Raw genomic sequence first — 22,744 nt, 5'->3', positions numbered from 1 at the left:
CATTTATCTAGATTATCGTCTACCTTTCGAAAGCAGTCCTGCCATTTTAAACGAATTAGGGGATATTTTGTGCCACCTTGTGCTAACCCTACCATGTTCGCACACTGCGTGAGTCCCGGTACTAACTTTAATAATGCGGTCTGCGTAAGTGACTGGTAAAATATGTTATTAAAATAATTTTTCCCTACAATGATTTTGGGTACCTTTAGATCCCCGGTGAACATAAAACGCTAAACAGTGCCGTTGCCATGAATAAATGCATATTTTTAGGCTTTTAAACATGAATGACTGTAATTTTTTCCGGCGCTCTGACGATTACTCGCGAGTTATTTGCAGTAGTATAACGTGCCGTCGCTGCCCTACTTCCAAAATCCGGTTTCTCAAAACATACGGGTTTGAGTAAAAAATAAAGTCAATTCATGCGTTCGCGTTTCGTTATCTTATTTCTAAAACACAGTTTTGTAAAACAATTCAATTTCGGTAATGATCATTTAAATGTAAAAAAAAAGTTCAATGACGATACCCATTGCGGCCCGTAACTTTGGACCATTATTTTTTAACCGACCAACGAGGTGACAGATATGAACGGTACGTCCTTTAAAGGGGTAAAAAACTCAGGGGTGTGATACCCGTTTGGGCCCTCGGGGGCCCGTAAATTTGGCCTCTTGATTTATCGGCAACCGCTGATGCCACAATTATGAACGATAATTAATGGGTGATAATTTTATCGCGATCGCGATACCCATTGGGGCCCTCATATTCGGGAAATTGATTTATGGGAAACTGCTGAGACCACATACATAATGTAAACGATACGTCGATTCCTGAGGCATAAAATTTTAACTCGATAGCGATGCCCATACGTTTCGCTGATGTGCAACTAATATTACAACTGGGCTGATTTTGTTTTCCATTAAATCACGAGGCGAACAAGATGCAACCTGCAAATTCTCAGTTAACATTAATTCATTCTTTTATTAAGAAATGACTTAAACAACAAGATCGGCAGAACTACACAAATTCTCCAGTAAAAGGGCTTTTTGAGTTTGTATCTTTGGCTTATATGGAAATAAACTGGGATATTAAAAATAAAACCAATAAAAGAAGTATGTAAGGCAGTAAAATTAGAAGGGCTACATTGTTTCCAATAAATTGAAATTAAGTTTTTAATTTTAGCACCTCACTGTGTCCCTTTGAGATTATCATTTAGCCGTTTTTGTATTTCAGTCGGGCCGCACAAATTTATTTTTTGGGGTTGGTCCGACTCATGTCTATGATTGCTTAACCCTATCAGAAGTCTATAATAAACCTTCTTCGAGCGAAGAATGAATGGTAAAATTCGCGAACAGAGGTCTTCCATAAACTATAGAATCAGAGCTTTTTTTTTTAATAATAATAATCAGCTAGGCTAATACCCAAGGCACCACCTTAGGCCTAAGTCATCATGCGACTTTTGAAGATATAGATACATAATCATTATAAAACAGCGCAACACAATGGCGACATCTCCCGTTGCGCTTTGTAGTCGTAGACTAAGCTTTTGACCAACTTAATTGGTAAGTACGTACAGTCTGCTACAAAAGTCTTCGACAAAGGGAGTTTTTGCATTTTTCCGAAATTTTCTCGAAACGTGTAAACGATAGAAAAATGAAACCATAAGCAAGTTTTAATATTTTTATTTCCTTTCACGTGGAGTTGTCGGTTTTTTCAAAGCCACAATAGTTTCGGCGGTAACGCCAGATGTCGTTTTTGACAACTTTTTAATAATTGAGTAACGGCCCTGAAACCGGCATTTTCGGATTCAAGGTGGTCGAGTCGTATTTAGACCAACGGTTGAGGAGCTATAGTCAGTTGCAATTTTCGTTTTCATTTGTGAAAAACTAAAAGACGTAAAATGTCCCTTTTTGGCATTCCTTCCGAATATTGAGAGACTTTCAACAACAATTAATATTGTAAGGGAATGTCTTAAAAAATAGGTTTGACGAGAATGAATGCAATAAAAGTAAAAAATTGGTGTAGAAAACTATAATCACTTGTTGCCACCATTTAACTCCCTCAACCGATTCCGCCAAAGTTTGTTTTTACTACAATTCACATAATATCATAAGTATGATACTTCCCACTGTTTCAATGTAAAAACTATTAGTTACTGTGTCTATCAACAGAGTAGAAAACGAGATTCACTCGAGGCAAGGTTGCTTCGAAGCGTTCGAGGACTTAATTTGCGAGAGACTAGAGGTATCTTAAGAATTTTCTGAGGCAATAAAGATTTTTATAGATTTTTGAAAAACATTTGTAACACTTTCCGCGGTCTCTGCGTTGAAAAGCTACGCGATCGTTAAGTCAAACACAACATTTTACTTCTAAACCCATACTGAATAAACGTTGTCATGAAGTGTCATACTTATAGCCACCAAGTTACTTTCGATAATTTAATTTACAAGCGTGGTTTTTCTGGAGTTACGTGTGAACTATGAGGAAGGCTAATGACATTCTTAAGCCAAACATTTAAAAAAAATTAAAACGAAATATTTCCTATCCATAGTTCTGAATTCTCAAGTTTTTGTGATGACCATAAAGTTCCGTCAACCACAATAAAGTCCGTTTTCTTCGGCAACGGCAAAGTCAACTGAATTCGTTACCTTCAACGAGAGTCAAGCCCGGTCGCTTCGCTGGTTACGTTCAAAGGTTGTAACTGCGAATTTCGGGAAAATGTCAAATTGTAAAATAATTATGTATGGAAAAACAAGTCCAAATACAAACGGTTACAAGTTCGAGGAATGCTAAAAATAAAAAATTATAATAATAAACTAGGCTAATACCCAGGGAACCACCTTAGGCCTAAGTCATCAAGCGATGTTTAAAGATATTTATATTTATTTCAGGTGGTCGCGTTACAATGAGTAGGAAAGTGGTGGCAAGCCCTTCAAGCCACGCGAACCAACAGCTCCCTACACTAACTATTACCGTTAACCTCAACAAGTTTTTATGGAAGGGGAAACCAAAGTGCTCAAGGGTTAAACCCCTTAAACCAGTGGGGAGATAACTTGCATACTCAACGCGGATGGAGTGGTTCCGAGTTTTCACCCAGTGCCAAAAGCTGGGATCGAACCCGGCTCCACTTGTAAATAAATTCACAAAGATTTAATAAGGGATTGAATCACCCCTTCTTCTTAAACACTCTCTAAGTCGTCTACCAAACGACCAGGTTAAATTGGCCAAGTTTTGCGGCGTGGCTCTGTTAAACGCGTCGAAGACCAGTTTCTTCAGATCTTCGACGTTGGTTGGAACTCCTTTGTCCGTTAGAATAGCGCCCCAGGGACTTAATCGTGTCTCTGAGGCTTTCGTTGAACGTGGCGAACAAATCCTAACGAACGGTCTACCGATCGCTTTAGGAGGAATTCTAAGCGAACTTCTCGGTCCGTACGTTACCTCTCCTTTCGGTGAGAGAGAAATCGCGCTTTGGGGTATAGGGGTATAGGACTTTTTTCGAGATTTTGGTCACATGATAAATCACAAGAACCAATTACAATAAAGAATGTAAAGCAAAAATTGAAGCAGACGAATATTTCATAATAGTTTAATAGAAGCTGACATTTCATAAAACGATCACGTATTTTTATATTATTTTCAACTGTTATTAATATTGGTAAGTTTTAAACATATTGGTTATGTTTTATGTAGAAATAATATATTTTTAAAGTTTTATTTATTGTTAATATGTTTGCTTTACACTTAGATTTTCGTGGATAGTTGCCTCTTTTAAAAATAAGCCTTAGACCGTTCTTATATTCTTGAACAAAGTTAAAGTTAATAATGGCCCCACGTGGGACCAAAATCTCGGAGAAGCAGCGCCTAATGATGTCGGATTACTTTGAGGCTCATCCCGAATTAGTTTCTGAGAGACTGACAGTAACATTTACCAAAGTTGCCCAAGAGTTGGAGTATGAGTAATTTTCGTCCTTAGCCACCTAAGTAAATATCATAATATGAGGAACGTAAATTTTATTTGTTTATCGAAGTTTATACCAATCAGCCAACAATATTTTCTTCCGTTTACATAGGATCTTTCTAAATGAGCTGAAATTTCGGATATATGGTAAACCTATGAATCATGGGCTGACCCAGAGAACTTAGCATTACAATTTAGTATGCGCATTTTGTCATCACAAATCTAAATTTAGGATTAAGAAAAGAATTAACAATTTCGAAAAATTTTAGCAACAGGAGATGGGTGACAAGCAATTACAGACTGATATTTAATTAAGCTTACAATTTAAACATTTAGAGAGTGAAACCCTTTACGTTTGACATAAAGGTACTCCCGGAAATGTTCATCATTAATTGATGGAGCAACAATAGAAATTTGTGTCCCATCAATAGCGCCAATTATCCTCGGAAAATTCGCCACTCTGCCAAATCTAATGATATATTAATTTTATCAAGAAACTAAAGTCCTCTGAAATAATTATTACCCAATCTTTTTGGTCAAAATTTGTTCATCGGTAATAAGAAATTTAATCACTTCCGGGGCAATAACTTCTTCAAGGGACAAGGGCTTTGCTAACACTAGTTACACATGAACTGACTGTTGACTGGCTTACAGCCAAGGAGAGTTCTTGGCCTATTGCTAGTTGATAAGAGCCAACAGCATAGAACCTCAAGGCAATCAAAATCTAATGAATACAATACATGTTTTAAAAACAATCAATAGCAATGGTGTATATGTATAAATTAAAAAATCTATTAAACATCTCAGATAAAAGTTTTTCTTCGGTTATTTCGCTAAAATTTTTAATTAAAAATGTTTATAGTTTATAGACATTTTAAAATTTTACATATTTAGTTAATCGAGATTTGTCATTTTTAAAATCAAAGTTTTCTTACTTTAATATTTGATGGAATCCCCAAAGCATTTTGGTCGGATAGTCGTACTTTGAGTCTATTGCAAAGAGTAAAAGCTAGCGCCTTTTTAATTCTAACTTATCTCTTTAATCTAAAATCATCAAGTTCAAATGCTTGCATTCTATCTCTCAGGTCAGGTGATCTTGGTGGCCATTGAACCGGACCATTCCATCCGATCGATCGCTGGGGATACTTCGCATTTAAGTATTTGACCACACCACGGTGTCGATGCGGTGGAGCACCGTCCTGCTGAAACCAAAGTCGTCGAAGATCTGCCAAAAGCATTTCATCCAACTCGGGTGCTACTTCGTTTTGTAAGAAGGCCAAATAGTTTGCTACAGTAAGGCGGGTTGGAAGAAAAAAATGATTTAATTAGACGATCACCTACCAGACCAGCCCATACGTTTAGCCTAAGCTCGACTAGGTGGTGATGGGGAAAATGCCAGTAAGGGTTGGAGTCGCTCCACATGTGGTTGTTCTGGCGGTTGAACGGACCATTTCGCGAAAACGAACATTCATCAGACACTAAAAGAAAGCGCGGAAAATCCCGATCTTCGTGTGCCATATTGCTGATCCAGTTACAAAAGTCAAATCGTCGCGCCATATCACCTTGATGGAGAGTCGCTCGGAATGGATGATAGCGGTGACGATTTAGGGTTCTCCAGATGTAGTCCCTTGATAAACCAATTCCGCTACTTGCCAATCTTATGCTCAACCTTGTTAATGCCATGAAATAAGCGAGGACATTAATATCCATGTCAATGTTGTTAGCACCTTCTCCTCGACCTCTTGGATTAATATTTCCAAACATATTAAAGTCACGAACAGCACGAAGAACAGTATGCTGATTAGGATTGTTATTAGGATAGCGCCTTCTAAATAAACGACAAACTAAAGCAGCGTTTTAATTACCTTCACCAAAATACAACTCGACCATTAACGCGCGCTGTTCTTGAGTATAACGAGGCATATTTGATGCGTTGTGATTGAATAACGAAAATTGGTTGTAAATACGTTTTAAAAAAACTTTGATCGAAGGAGATGAAAATTGGTTTAAATTATTTAAATCCATTAAAAACGTTATTTAAATAATTTACACCTATTTTTTATCTCCTTCGATCAAGGTTATTTTTAAACGTATTTAAAGCAAACGCTTCAACCAAGTTTCGTTATTCAATCAGAACGCATCAAGTATGCCTCATTAATACTCAAGAACAGCGCGCGTTAATGGTCGAGTTGTATTTGGTGAAGGTAATCAAAACGCTGCTTTAGTTTGTCGTTTATTTAGAGAGCGCTATCCTTATAACAATCCTAATCAGCATACTGTTCTTCGTGCTGTTCGTGACTTTATTGTGTATGGAAATTATTAATCCAAGAGGTCGATATGGTCCGAAGAACCTTCCAAAATCTGGTTTATCGTTGCGAAACTTGCAAAGCAGCTGATTCTTCTGTAATTTACAGATTAAAGAGTTCTATTACTAGAGAACATATCCTGAAAATGTCAGATTTTTAGTATAAGTGGTCTTCGAGAAAAATGTCCATGCCGAATATTTTCAGATACCCTGTATACCACACCGGCTGACACCTTATATTTTTTTTGGAAATCTTTAAACTAAAGCAGCACGTGGTAGAAGTTTACGTGCAACTAAAAAACATCTTAGTAACGCTGGAACGAAATAAAGAAACTGAGCATTGGGGGGCAACTTTTACCGCCAGCTGCGGGTCAAGCTCTGTTGAAAGAAACATAGCCCTTTTTTGGTCCATTGTTGAATGCGGCACTTCAACCAAAGGCTACTGATGTGTTGAGAGTGCAATTGCTCGTAAGAATTTATATCGATAAGAATTTAAAATTTACTACGGATTCGTCTAAATTAATCTAAATAGACTTCTTTATTACAGACACAAAACTTGGCTGGCGTAGCGGATGTGGTGGTCGGAGCGGTCAGAAACGGGTTCCCGTATGTGGGTGGACCCACAATCCTTACTAGATTTGGTTATTGTATAGTACATGTATTTTTAAAATAAATTTGTGTTTTTTAGACATTTTTATTCATTATTTATATACATTTTGATCAATATTCGGTTTTTGAATGGAAATTTATTATAGCAAAACTATATTATATCTAGTTTATTTCAGGAATAGAATCTGTAGAATTCCTCACGCCAATTCATTTCATAATTTACAAAAATAAATTGATTTATTACAGGAAAAGGCGGTCAAGAGCAAATTAAAATCAATAAATTCTTTAACAAAATTCGCACTTTTAGGGGAACGGAAATGTCGTTTACAAGTCGATATAATACAACTTCAGTTTAGGCCGTTATTAATGTTTTATTAAATATTATACATGCTTGTGAATGGCATGTGTATCAAATATATAGCCCGGTGTACCGCAAACAGAGTGCACACAACCGGAGGTCCTCACCATAATGCCCTACGCCAGCGTCCACAGCCCGGACAAGTGACAGAACGTTCAAGGCAGCAAAAGAACCCTACCGCTGACGGTTGCACCTTCGACGCAAGCCGCTCAACCCAGTAAAAGGTGCAACAATAAGACGACCAACCACTCACTTCGCACACAGCAGTGCGAATAAGAGCGGATGCTCTAGCATCGGAAGCCAGCACCCTACCTACGTAGAAATGGAGCCTAAAGGGGAACGACGGCAGTGTAGCCCGGCACAGGTGGCACCGGTATTATCCCAACAGACCGGGAAACAGGACCACTGCGCCTCATACGGAGACCCGCCTCCCCACATGTCAGGCAACAAAATCCGTTAAGGTGACAGGATGCTGAAACCCAGTTTCCACCCGAAACCTGACCGAAGTCGGAGGTCGTGATACGACGATTTGATCACAGCTAACATCTCCCGGTGCGCCGAAGCCCTTACGGGTTACAAAAGCCGGACCCCGACTCTCCAGTAAAGACACCAGTTATTACACACTTCGACCTTTGAAGGGCTGCTTGAGAATGCAGTGGCGTACAGAGGGGTTTGTGCAATAATTGGGGCCTTGTGTGCCCCTTCAGATAACTTCTAGAAGAGCGTTTGTTTCAACATGCACCATCTGCCAGTTATCGGTACGCCTCTGGTCAATGGAACATTTTAGCCCTGGTTCTCGATACTAATAACACCTAATAGATTGTTTTTGTACTATTTATTAGGTATTTAACCCCTCTTGAAAGGAAACAACAGATTTGAATTAATATAAAGACGATGTTAACACCCCTTTCGGATTCTACTTGCTGAAGTGTGATTCTGAGGGAGTTGTTACCAAGTTTCTCATTTTAAAAACTCCCGTTATTTGAAGTCGAAAAGTAAAATGTTGATATTGAAATCAAGAATAAATAAACAAAATTAGTTAAAAAATGTCAGACAATGAAATTACGTCGCGAATGAACCCGGGAGGGCGTTTAATAAATCGGGAATGATATAACAATGAAATAAACTTCGAAATATCTCAGAATGGCCACGACCCAAAACTCCGCGTGTAGCAACCTATGAAGGTGATTATAGACATAGCTATGAATTTGCCACTCCTCAAAATTTGAAAAATAATAGATCAAGAAATAGCATTGTCTTTGGTTGAATGTTCTTCGAAATCCTCTAAAGTGCATGCTTTTATTTTACTTTAAAAGTAGAATACATATAAGGTTCCCATACTATAAACGTAGAAAGCGTTCCCAATAATATAAGGTCTAGTTCCCTTAATTTAAGGTAATAATAAATAATAATAATAAGCTAGGCTAATTCCCAAGGCACCACCTTAGGCCTAAGTCATCAAGCGACTTTTAAAGCCTTTAATTCAGGTGGCTGGGTTACAATGCGTATTAGGGTAGTGGCAAGCCCTTCATGCCACGCTAGCCAACAGCTCCCTACCCTAACTATTACCAATAAATAAAAGGAATATAAGAAAAAATCGAATATATGTATTAGAAAAGTTCGGGTCTGGCAAAAAGCGAAAGATTAAATTAGAAACACGAAAATAGCAGAAACGCTGTATTTCCTACCCAAAAATATTAAGAATAAATATAATAAATTCACGGTCTTCGTAATGGAATTAGCGAAAAAACGATAAACTAAATTTGATATTGAAAGAAAAGCATGTACGAAAAAATGCCAAAATATCTATATATAAATGGGCTATATTTTCAAATTCTAAAATTTAGTAATCTTAATGAAGTTGCTAATATATTCGATTAAATAATAAATTAGTTAAGTTTTCCTCGCTTTTGGGTTCGAATATAGCGTAGAATAAGTTTTGATTCCCTCGGAGAAAGATCACAACCAAACGGTGACATCGCCTAGAAACCTTTTTTTTACCTTTATTTGAACTTCTTTTATTTAATAGTTAAAATATTACAAAATTATCGCTTAGTTTAATTCTTAATTTCGTAACTTTTATGCAAAGTATTAATATTAAAATAATCAACAGAAAATATAATAAATATAATAAATATCGTTCTATCTGGCACACTCAGCTGCCCCAACATAACAGTAGAATAGCACTTTTCTCGGATTTATAATATTTAGTCTAATCTATTCTTTTTAGACATGCCCATTAGCAACATCACATTATTTTTCTTCTTAAACTTTTTTTTAATTAACTGACAAGGCACTTCTTCCACCTTCAGCCTGATAATCTTTTTACAATCTAATTAATAAACGTAAAATGAGGTTTAATTATGGAGGAGCATACTTCTGTCAACGAAAAGGGGAGATTTAAATTATCTTATCGTCAAAACAAAAGTAAGTTGCTATAACTAACTTTAAGCATACATTTTCAATACTGAATAAGTACTTTTACAGATATAATTGAAGGTATCAATGACCATACTTGCGCCAACCAATTAAAAAGATGTAGTCGTCCGGGTAAGTTCTTCTAAACATATATTCAGGGTTTCTTTTTGCCTGATATGACCTAAAAATAATTTCAGAAATAACTTTCAATGCAGAATTAATAAAAAAAACATTATTTTAAAAGTATGGTATACGACAATCAGATTGACTTGCATTAATAGCCCAAAATTAATTCACTGTTATTCTTGTCACAATTTGCAGTTTTAATTCTTAGAATTATGATGAAATCTTGTCTTTCAACACTGTGATAGTAATTCCGTTAACCAACCATCGTTAAACTTCGTACCATTTCCAAAACCGACACCAAGTTTTAAAAAATGTCAGTGATGTATTCTTATCGTTAATCAGAAGAACTTAAACATAAACAACATTACTCGGTATCATTTTGTATGTGGGAAACATTTCAAAAACCAAGAAAGAACTACTAAAGTGCATCCTGACCCCGAAAAAGTGGAAATTGATTACATTAACGAAGATTAGCCAACGTATCGTTTTTCAGAAAATGAATGGATTAATACTTTAGAACTATTTTCAGCTGACCTCTCAAATTGTGAGACTTCTACTTTAATTGAAGGTAAATGCTTTCATGAATTTCTGGATATTGTTATTGTAGAACCTGTATCGCCAACTGAAGCATTTAACCGGAGAATTTCACAAAACTTCACTGACATTATTCAACGTTGATCACAACTACTTCCGTTTGTATAAGTTATTAACCCACATTAATGATGTGAAGATTGAATATAAACGCTTTTCAGCAAAAAACCCCGAAAAAGTCACTGTAGAAAGTAGATTTCCATGGAAGTTTCAGCGGGAGTTTCTGTCTCTGTAATGATTAAGGCCAATTTACAAATTCAAAATCATAGTTTATCCCAAAGAATTGAACAAAGCTTGTTATACCAACAAAATCTTAACCTTATTCGATTTACGAGAAATAATCTCTGACATTGGTTATAGTTAACTTTGCGTAGGGAAATAATATCATACATCTTTCAAAGGGATTAAGTTGGGTTCTGTGAATTTTTGTGAAGATAGTCTCTAACTGAGATTTGTGAATTGTCAACTTATTTTTGAAGCTAGTCGGCTAAAAATTGCAAGTCTATACAACAGTTGCAAAATTACTACTGGAAGAGCAAATGAAGATTATTGATTCTAAAAATAAAAGTTACCCTAAGAAATGGCACTCAGCAATTATAAAATGGTGCTTGTACATGAAATTGCAGAGCTGTAGTTCAAATGAATCCCTGAAATAAGTCCTTGTACTTCCGTCACAAGGAAACCTTCATTTATACAGTGCTGATCGTACCTACAATAAAGGTTTTCATGACTCTTCACTAGAAGAATTTATAGTATTACGAGGCAAAAATTAAACAAGAATTTTTACCCATGAAGAATAGTACACCTTGATTATAGATGAAATTACAATTAAACAGGACCTTGTAATAAACACGAAAACAGGATAATTAATTGAATTTCCAAATCTCAACAATTTTAGAAACCATTTTAAAGAGACAAAAGCTGAGATCCTGGGTTCACAACATAAAATTGGGAATCGCATTCCTTTTGCCCTAAGAATTTTGCGAATAATGGTTCGCGGCTTAACAACAATTTAGTTTGCCTATGCGTTTTCCCCATCTAAAACCCTAAAAAAAGATGACATTTATTCTATACATTGTGTAACGGATAAGAATACCGAAACTTTTATATTGCATTCTATGGCTTTAGTTCCTAAATCTAGAATTTGTAATGTCTCAAGAAAAAAACTGATCGATATGTTGACGCTAAAAAACGTTTTTTTTTATTAAATATTTTAAATAAAAATAAATATTTCAATTGAATAATTTTAATAGAAATTAATATTTTGATTACATATTTTAAATAAAAATAAATAATTTGGTTAAATATTTTAAACAGTAACTTCATTTCAAAGTGACCTTTTAGAAATATTTTGGTAGCACTTAAATTGTAAAAGAAGCTTTACCCATTTTATTTCTCATCCTTTGGCTTTTTAACTTAATTACTTTTTAACGTTTTCCGAAGACTTGTTGCATTCATTACTAGTTTCGTTTCAATTTAAACATTTAGTTTTAATTTCGATGCGAGGCCTTTCAGTTGGAAGTTTAAAAATTCTTAACACAGAGATTAAATGCATTATAGCAGTTAGAATTTGTCTCACACGCAGGTTTGGCCAAGGGTGGAAAAAACTAGATTTTTCCGCGGTTTTTTCCACCTATTGTTTAACTGTTAAAACCGTGTGGAAAATCGTACTTCCATTTTTTTCCACCACTGGTTTTCCTGTTAAAAACCATGTGGCCTTTTTTAATATCTTCAAATTAGTAACTTAATAGATATATCAGTGATTAATTTAGCATGAAAAGAGTTTTTTCCACTTTTTTCAAAGTTTTTCCCACATGTCCCGGCAAAAACCTGTGTTATCTTTCAAAATATTGTCTATAAACAAACAAAGGCTTCACAGTCTTGTATAATTCACAAAATAGTTGCGTTGAACTTTCCGTTAGAAAACCTAGACCCCCTCTACTTTGTGTCAAACTCCACTGATGATATTTTTTAATCGCTTCTTTAGGGTTTTTTATACTTTTCTCTCAAAATGTAGACATTCATACATAATTTTCTTAACAATAACACCTGAAATATAGTGTAATACTTCTAAACTATTTTCAAATTGTTTTTCTCAATTAAAAGTGAAGTTTTGCTTTCATCAGGAGAACCGGTTATTTTCTTTTTTTGCGCGTCACACCACTGTGTAGCTATCAACGTAACGTGTGAGCGAAGTTTATCGAAATACTGAAAAAAAGCCACATTAAATTAGCAAGTTTAAATGGAAAAAGCGTATTTCCTATTACCACACATTTTCAAAAACAACTCTCAGCGCTTTCAATAAAATTGTCATTTTTCTTAAAATCACGAGCTGGTGACAAGTGTCCCAATTTGTCGAAAGAATAAGACTGGATCTCGCAGATTTCCTTGATATGAAGCTATGAAATAAATTAATTTTGGGCTATTAATGTCAGTCGTACACCGTACTTTTAAAATAATATTAACCATTAACACAGGTGACCTCCCTATTTTGAGACTGTCGCCATCGTTTGCGATGTTCTTTGTACAAGTCCCTTTCCCTTTTTTTAATAAATTCCACATGAAAAGTTATTTCCCAATTATTTTTTATGTCAAATCTGGCCAAAAGAAAACCCTGAATATATGTTTAGAATAACTTAAGAGAGAAGGTTACGGTATCGTTAAGGAGATTATCAGTCTGATATCTTATCTCATTAACCATACCGCAACCGGTAGACTCTCTCTGCTTCCCTCCCCCCTTTCCGCCCCATTCGCCAGAATCTGATTCCCTTCCCCCTTTCCGCCCCCATTAACCATTATCCCTAGAACGTTTTTTCTAGTGCTTTTATCTTCGTTAACCAGACTGTAACAGCAAGATTCTCCCCCTTTCCCCCTCCCCAATCGCCAGAATTTTTCATTATCCAGAATCTGTACTACCCGCGCTACTATCTTTGTTAACCAGACTGTAACAGCAAGATTCTCCCCCTTTCCCCCTCCCCAATCGCCAGAATTTTTCATTATCCAGAATCTGTACTACCCGCGCTACTATCTTTGTTAACCAGACTGTAACAGCAAGATTCTCCCCCTTTTCCACCCTCCCCAATCGCCATAATTTATCGCTATAGCACCCCCACACCGTTAACCATAATTTATAATTTGAAGAATATGATCAATAATAACAAGTTATTTACATTTAATATTTTATTTTAGAACTTTGTTTACATGTTAGTAGGTACTATCAGATATTCCATTAGATGGTTATCTTGTACATTACACAATGAAAACAAATTAAAGTAACTAAGTTTACAGGTTAATTGATTATCTACGAGTAAATTGGTAAAATCTTGTAGTACTTCCGAGGGTGATTTAAAACAGCCAAAATAAGATTTTACTTTATGGTACGAATTAAATTGATCAGGGTACAAAAATAAACCCTCGAAAGGTTTACGATATACTAATTCGTGGTTTTTTTAAGGTATTTAACAATAGCTAAGTACATAAAAACTTGTCGAGGTTAACGGTAATAGTTAGTGTAGGGAGCTGTTGGCTCGCGTGGCTTGAGGGCTGGCCACCACCCTCCTACGTATTGTAACCCGGCCACCTGAATTATAGGCTTCAAAAGTCGCTTGATGACTTAGGCCTTAGGTGGTGCCTTGGGTATTAACCTAGCTGATTATGCATTCGATAACATTTTTATGCTCATTTAAAAGATCTATTTGAAACCGAATAAAATCAATTTTTTTTTGGAACTCACCGATTTCACGAGCTCCCAGGTCCAGAACATGGCTGTAGGCTGAGTTCAATTTGATGTTGTTGGACGTGGCGACGATGGAAACGTTGTTGCCGTTATAGTCGATGATGTTGTGGGTTAGCGACGATGCTCCGATTTGCGTAGCAGTGAAAAGTTCTTCCCAAAGAGAGAGTAGATTGTTGAAAGCTTCGGAGGTCAGGAACAGAATATTTTCGTTCGATTTTTTGAAGAAAAGAACTTGTAATTTTGATCCTTCGAAACCAAAAGAAATGTAGACTGATCCTCCTAACGTGATTTTTATGTTGATACGTCTTTCTTGGGCTCTGCCTTTGGATACGGTATGCGTCTCGGCTATAGAAAATGAAAATGTTAAGCCTTTGTCTATTGAAATAGTAGTAGTATTAATAAAATAATGCTTACCAATAGATCGTTTTTCCATGTTTACGGTAGACGAAGAGAGCAAAGCGGATGCACTTCTTTTCAGTTCAGCGTCTCCGAGAGAAATGACGCGTGGGAAAAATAATCAGTTCCTATCTTGTCGAGATAAATCCGTCTCGTGATCATATCTGCAACTAATTATTCCCATTGTTTGACATCACATAATTTTACCCACTTGAAAAAAAAACCAATGTAGATTCCTCTCGAGAGCTAGTTTACTACAAAATAAAAATAGTAACTTACTTTCTACGCTAATCTTACCCCTACACGACCTAATTTAGGCCTAATTTTCGGTCTAATATATAAAGGAACGCCTTAAAATTTCATTTTAAATATAATAAAATAGAAACCTACTTTTTTCTCTTTGACGATCGGAAACCCTAAGCCTATGCCGTAAAATAGAGCTCACGAACGGCTGAAAACGGAGCAAAAACTGCGTGACCTTCAATGACTATGACTGAAAGAAAGAAAGAACGCTAAGTGACGTGTAGATAAGACTTTTTATTGAGATAACGAAAACTGCATCTAAGAATTGATTCCCATGACTACACTGACGTCATATCTTAAGTACCAGTGGAAAAAACCCCCACTGACGGTTTATCAGGAGGAGGACCTCTAACGAGACTTTTCTGAACCTATTATCGTGTGGAAAAAAAACCCATTGCTCAAAGTTCAGTTATCTTATTAAACGTGCGCGCGCACCGAAAAATGAACGAGTCACGTGAGAATCGGTACGTCACGAGCCCCTATCGCGAATTTTTGGTACTATGAAATTCTACGTGAAAAAAACGCATTACTCAAAGTTCAGTTATCTTATTAAACGTGCGCGCGCACCGAAAAATGAACGAGTCACGTGAGAATCGGTACGTCACGAGCCCCTATCGCGAATTTTTGGTACTATGAAATTCTACGTGAAAAAAACCCATTGCTTAAAGTTCAGTTATCTTATTAAACGGGCGCGCGCGCACAGAAAAATGAAAGTCACGTGAGAATCGGTACGTCACGGGAAATAGGGGAAGTGTCATCACTAGAGCTCTTTTATCAATATATATAATTAAGGAATATTTCAAAGTTTAGATGGCGCCATGGTTCTCAATGCAGTGATATTAAAAGATCTCAACGGGTGGAATTGGAGAAACGCTAAAAATAATCTCGACATATTCATTCTCCCTGGGTATAAATAAATACATTCTTGACGTAGCAGGATTTTAAGAGAAAAAAATTAAATACGGAAAATAAATTATTTTATTTATTATATTATATCTTTTTTTGTTATCTCCCACCATACGATTTCAACATCTTCCATGTAGTCTAGCTCGTCCGGGGCGTCCCAAAAATAATTTTTTTCTTCAATATTGAACATAATTGTTTATATTCACCCTCGTCGTTCAACAGGATGCTACCCGAAAGAATAAAAGAGAAAACTCCTTAGAATATAGATCCATGTAATAAAAGATATTCGTTTTTAAATTCTATATTATTTTAAAATAAATTTCTAATAAAGTATGGAAAATGAAGAAATTCAAGCATACAAAAAAAAGATAAACTTAGAAATAAGTTTTTATGATAATGAGGAATTACTATTTTACCTCCTAACCCAAAAAAAATATTTGGGTCGTAACCTTCGGGTGCTTCGGTTTAACTAAAAGAAAAAAGTATTATTAAATCTTACACTTCTTGAAAATTCCAAGAGATTATTATTAAAATTCTTACCTCTTAAAACAATTTTCGAACGACATTTTGTTTTTTGCGTTATACGCGTAGTTGTAGTGATCGTATTATGAATTATTCATTTTCATTTCAGGGGTATTTATACATAAGAGCCATACAACCTCGATAGTTAAGAAACGGTTTTGAATAAAAAGATAACGGCCGTATTCTGCAGACTTTCCTAGGAAAGTTGGGATACGCCTTCTTTCTTTCAACTTTCTTCTGCGGTTTTCATTGGGCGCGACGTCACCAGTGAAGAGGGACCGTACATTTGCGACCCCTTTGTTCTGATTGGTTCTTGTTACGTCATGCAATGACGCCACGCGATAGTGATGTTGTATCTGCCATCTGTGCGACCTCAATGGAGCTAGATCAGTTCTGTTCAGCACAGCTCGTATTTTGCTACCTAGGTTTCACTTATTTTTAGCCCTATGAACTCTATCGCCATCTATCGATTATGAAGTTATATTATGTCGTCTGCTTTTTTTCAAAATGGCGTTTCCTGGTGCTGCTGCTGTAATTGTTGCTGCTGCTGCTGCTATTGCAAATAGAGAAGAAATTTATAGAAGAACACGTCGAGATGCATTTCAAATGCCCGATAGAGAATTTCTCAATCAGTTTAGAATGCGGAAGGACGATGTCACAGTGTTGTTATTGAGGAATTGAGGCCTCTTTTAGAAAGAGAAATCATCAACAAGTATGTGATTACTGTGGATCAAGAAATCTTGGCTGCTCTTTTATTTTATGGCTCTGGGTCATTTCAAAGAGTTGTGGCAGCGAATTACGAAAATGGTATGAGCCAGCCATCCGTAAGTCGGGCGATAGAACGAGTGACAACTGCCATAAGTCAAAAGCTACGATACTTGATAGCGTATCCATTAGGAGATGAAATGACTGAGAATACCAAGGTAAATTTCATAAACTTTGTATGCATGGACAATATAATATATTGCTGTATATTTTCAGATTTAATTTTTGAGGTGGTGTAAGTTACCCAATATTCTGGGCGCGGTAGATTGCACCCACATTAACATGGAGGAACCGAGGGTTAATAGCCAAGAATATTTAGATCGTAAAGGCAACTACTCGATCAATGTTCAATTGGTACTTTAATTAGCTTAGAGTATCACTATTTATTGTAACCATAATTGTACACTTTTTTGTAGGTTTCTGATAATGATACACGAATTTTGGATGCTGTAGTCAATTGGCCCGGATGCGTTCATGATTCGTTTATTTGGTGTCACTGTGGGCTGTACCAGAGGTTTGCAGATGGAGAAATGCCTTCTGGTTATTTATTAGGGGATAATGGATATGGACTACAGCCTTGGCTTGTAACTCCAATCCTAAACCCTAGTACACCCAAAGAGTTGGAATTTAATAAACGCCATAAGAGAGGTTAAAAAATACTTCTTTTTATGAACAATTGTACTATCTATTATGAATTGTAGAAACGTGATATATATTTAATTATACAAATATTTAACAGGTAGGAATGTCATCGAAAGGGTCAATGGCATCTTGAAATCAAGGTTTAGATGTCTTGATACCACAGGAGGAGGCTCTATGTTATCAACCAGACAAAGTCGTAGCAATAACTTTCGCTTGTTGTCTGCTACATAACTTCTGTCTTGACAGAAATGTTCCAATTCCTGTTCCTCCAGGTAGCAAGATTTTAAACAAATGGTAACATTATTATTATTTCTACAAATTTCCATACTTACAGGTCAACTTGAGGTTGCAATTCGTAGGATTGCTGATGAGCATCACATGACTCCAGAAGTAATCGCTGTTGCCGAAGAGGGTAATAACTATCTTCAGAGGGGGCGTAGATTAAGGCAAAGCCTGGTTGACCTGTGTGTAGAAGCAGAGGTAATGTTATATTTAATTTCTGCAACAGTTTAGCAAGCACAATAGGGAAATTTCTTTTCCACACCACCCAAGAGGTAGAAATAAAGGCGCGTTTTTTTTAACGAGGTATCCCATTATAACACTATCGTGTTCAGGCCTATCCTCGGGCACTATTACCAGAAAAAATTAATGACTACTCATTTGTAGGTTGAGGTTGCGCCACCTGTCCAGTAACGGCTGCCAACAGCGTCCAGAGGACATCAATCTGCCTCTCCAAAGCAGTTGCTTGCCTCTCCAAAGCAGTTGCTTGCCTCTCCATAGCAGTTGCTTGCCTCTCCATAGCAGTTGCTTGCCTCTCCAAAGCAGTTGCTTGCCTCTCCATAGCAGTTGCTTGCCTCTCCATTGCTTCAGTTTGTTTTTTTGATTCCTGAAGTAGCGCTTTCTGGTTTGCACTGATTGTTTCAATGCCTACCAGCAATTCTTTTTCGTCTTGGACAATCTCATCAAATGTCGCCGTAACCTTCTCTTTGAAAGGGAGTGGGCGTTTTCTGTTCTGGTTACCTACAGATCGTAATGGCATTATGCTCTGAGGTGGAACTGAACCTACCTACGACTGACGACGGCCAAATAGCCAGAAACTATTGGGGAGAGTGTCCTCAATAGTCTCGTAGCGGATAGCCAAGACGCCTTGACATTGCAGGTAACTGTAGTAGCCATTTTTGGTCGCCACCATTAATTAAAACCCTTACCAGTAGATGATCCTGCCTTGGAAATGGGAGTAGATGTCTGGCCCACTTTTTGACCAACGGCAAACTGCGCTTCAGAGCTACTTCCAGCCACACTCGTTTCATAACGATACCCTTTGATAAAATAAACGTGAATGAAAGCAATGACTGTGAAGGCTTAGAATCTTACCAGTGATCTGCTCAGTAAAAGAAGTGATAAATGGCTCAAAGATGTTGTCTCTGAAAATATTAATGCTATTTGACGAATTGGATACGAGTTAAAAATCAATGGACTTTCTTACTGTGCACTATCATTTTCACTTTGCAAGATGTTAGCCGTGTCCCTTCAAATATCAAATGTATTATTACATTGTGCAATGTTTAACTGAGTTATTTAGAATTCAAGTATATGTAAATTTAGATTAATTTGATCAACAATCTTCTTCAGTAGGTGTAAGTCTCAATCTACCTCCTAATTTCTTACTCTTATTTATATTTGTATTCAATTTGAAGGTCTATGTTATGTTAAATGCAAGGGTAGATAACATTTAAAATCACTGGAAATGGCATCAACTATCACCGGAAATGACATCATCTATAGCTTGAAATGGAATTGAATATCGCATAGAAATTAGCTGGAATTGACATCGACAATCGCTGGAATTGACATTGACCATTGCTGGAAATCAGTAATAAGATAAATATGTCCTAGTGACTTCCAATCTGCAAATCACTTTTGAGGTGAAGTAGATTTCCCTTAAATGTCGTACAACTTATCAATATAAATTATCAACATCATTTGTTCATTAGGGGTGTGCAAAATATTTGGTACTATCAAATTATTTGGACCAAATACCAAATCAAATAACCGGTTTGCCAAATCAAATAGTGCTTAAAACTTTTTGTCAAATATTTGATTTCTTGATCAAATAATTTGATATTTGAAAGTAGCTATAAAATGTATTTGATAATATCAAATAGTTTGGTATTTGGTCAAATAGTTCCAAAATCAAATACTTTGGGGTCTTCAAATAGTATTTGTTGATTTCAAATATTTGATTAATTGCTCAAATAATCAATTGACAGCTAGAAGTTGTCTGGGTTTCCCCGCTAAACAATTTTAAAGCTGGCACGTTTGCCATTGGCTGAAAAGTGGAAAATTTAAAATGGAAAAATGAAAGCAAAAATAAAAGTATAAGCTGGACCATTGTAAAAGAAACTTGGTCTGAGGTCTCTTTACTACTATAATACTATTTAGTTACTAGTTAGATTTATTAATTATTTAAATTTATGTTAAACTGCCAAACCTGCATTAATAATGCTGGATTAAAAGCTTTCATTGTCTCATTGAGTAATTGACTTATTGTTAAATATAAATGAAATGGAGGTTAAGTTACTTTACTAATTTGAATTTAAACTTGTATTTTACTTTTTATTATTTTAACCTTTAAAACGTTTCGGGCGTTTCCCTTAATTTTTGGCATAATTTCAATAATTTATTAATTTGCAAACCAAATATGCATATTATTTTACACTATTTGAAAACCAAATAGTCAAATTATTTGACACTACTTGAAAACCAAATAGTCAAATTATTTGACACTATTTGAAAACCAAACTATTTGATATTTGATCTAGTATTTGATATTTGAATACTATGAAATATTTGATAAAATATTTTTGACCAAATTATTTGACTTTTAAAATTTTTGATTTTATATTTGATTTGATCTCCGAAAAAAGGTATTTGCACACCCCTATTGATTATTATTAATCAACGAAGGCTCGTAAAGATAAATACATATACTTACTTTGACCTTTCAGGCACTCCAGACTTTTCACCCAAGTACATGGGATCGTCAATATTACTATCATCACAGCTATATAGCGAGCGTAATATATCAAACCACATTTTTAAAGTAATATGTATAACTAATATTTACATTTTAGTTGCAGTATCCTCTGGATCAACTCCCCAAGAATCTTCCATGAACTCGGAAAACGTAAAACTATCACCAAGGGATAGAATTGGTCCTTCAAACGATTCACTGAAACCAGGACATTTTGTATAGGATGGCTAAATTATTTTCATATCAAATCTTACCATGTACCACTAGTCAATTCAGAACCCTCTGCAAGAAAACCACTACTATTACTAGAATTTCCAGCATCAGGCACCGTTGATTGTCCACTGTTTTATAATAAAATTCTATAAACTTTGTGTTGATGTCAGCGGTGTAGCCACTATTTTAGTTCAGGGGGAGGGAGCACATTTATTATTGTGAAATAAAACAATTTCATACGCAAACATGTTTTAGGGACCACATACCCCCTCTATGGGCACCCGCAGGTTGGAGCAAATGGTGCAACTGCCCCGCTTCGACTGTCTGTGCCCCATTGATCTCCCTTAAATTAACGTTTTCCCTATGCAATTACGAGGTTTTATATTACAATTTTTGCACTACCCTGGACATTGGCCCCCTTTGAACGATGTCTGTGGTTACACATGCCCTCTATTTGAACTACGTTACGGGCTTTATTCTTGAAAAGTTATTAAATTTACCTTGAACTAGGTAGGGAGGTATCTATACCACCAGTTATTCCTGCGTAGGTAACTGATGGTAATAGTGCTTTTACTCTCTCCTCAGTGGGCGTCATTTGTGGAGCGTCTGTGCCGGATCCACCCCCTGTTTTCTTTATGAAAACTGAAACCTTAGCTGCGGCTTTCCGGGCTTCACTTTTTAGGACGCTCCACTTCTTACGAACATCAGCGGAGCTTCTGTTGTTATCCCCAGCAGAATTTACCATTGCGGTTATACTTTCCCACTTTTTATGTTGGGCTTGAGTAAGCGACCCTCCTTTATGAAGTCGAATCTCTTCATAAACCTGGGTCTCCATGGCTGACATCAATGCCTCCTTTTCATCTTCAGTCCACCTGGAACTTTTACTACTTGCCATTGTATTTCAAAATAAATGGCCTATTTTAAGTGTTAAATATATGCTATTTTACATAAATAAAGAAACTTTTATGGAAATAAAATTTATTTGTTAACTCGTGAAAAGCAAATTAACAAGTGACTTGTTTCTCAGACATTGTGCATGAACACTATCCCTACGAATATTATTTGTTCCTATTTTAATTATAACAATGCAAATTTATTTTAATTTTATTTATAAAATAATTAATAAATACATATTAATTCTAAGTAATAGTTATTTTCAAAGTAAATCAAAAAGAACAGTCAGCGCCACATGATTAATGTACAATTCAAAATTGGCGCATTTATTACACCAAAACAGTATTAGATGGCAACAACATAAATAGAGTTAAAAATAAGCTCATGACAAAAATTCAACTAAACCGAACAGAGCTGAACTAGCTCCTTCAGCGTAGACTAGATGGCGATAGAATTCATAGGGCTAAAAATAAGTCGAACCTAGGTAGCAAAACACGTGCTGTACTGAACAGAACTGATCTAGCTCAATTGGGCTCGCACAGATGGCAGAATAAACATCACTCTCGTGTGGCGTCATTGCATGACGTAACAAGAACCAATCAGAACAAAGGGGTCGCAAATGTACGGTCCCTCTTCACTGGTGACGTCGCGCCCAATGAAAACCGCAGAAGAAAGTTGAAAGGAAGAAAGCGTATCCCAACTTTCCTAGGAAAGTCTGCAGAATACGGCCGTAGAGAAGTCATCCAAAGTTTAGGAATGATTGTTTGAATAAACAACAAAATTTCTATTATCATTTATTTCTCATTGATATCTGAGCCTAATATAATCACGTATCGTACGTGGTTTTTCCTAGAAAATAAAATTTCGTCTCCGATTATAATCACGTTTCGTAGACTTAAATAAATATATTCGATTCATTTTAAGTACGTTAATCTGTTTTAGTCCTATGTACACTGCAAATCTTTATGACATCT

General features: G+C 36.0%; 1 protein-coding gene and 1 long non-coding RNA gene across 2 annotated transcripts in view; one reads left to right on the top strand and one right to left on the bottom strand.

Annotated features, from left to right (window-relative positions):
• The window catches only part of LOC149945303 (uncharacterized), a 214,989-nt gene extending 200,412 nt beyond the window's left edge, over window positions 1-14,577 (bottom strand). The window contains exons 1-2 of the mRNA XM_090176501.1: window positions 14,510-14,577; window positions 14,093-14,440 (exon numbers count right to left, since the gene is read on the bottom strand). Coding sequence (XP_090032627.1) covers window positions 14,093-14,440; window positions 14,510-14,528 — 367 coding nt within the window. The 5' untranslated portion in view covers window positions 14,529-14,577. The remainder of the gene's footprint in view (window positions 1-14,092; window positions 14,441-14,509) is intronic.
• Window positions 14,578-19,499: 4,922 nt separating this feature from the next.
• Window positions 19,500-20,947, top strand: LOC149945302 (uncharacterized). The gene is made up of 3 exons (XR_016480775.1): window positions 19,500-19,554; window positions 20,638-20,706; window positions 20,764-20,947. It is a non-coding gene; the product is annotated as an uncharacterized LOC149945302 (long non-coding RNA).
• The last annotated feature ends 1,797 nt before the right edge of the window (window positions 20,948-22,744 follow it).

Source organism: Leiobunum rupestre, chromosome 5, assembly GCF_980474605.1.
Source record: "Leiobunum rupestre chromosome 5, qqLeiRupe1.1.hap1, whole genome shotgun sequence".
NCBI classification, from domain to species: domain Eukaryota; kingdom Metazoa; phylum Arthropoda; class Arachnida; order Opiliones; family Sclerosomatidae; genus Leiobunum; species Leiobunum rupestre.
This window is presented reverse-complemented; position numbering and strand designations above follow the sequence as displayed.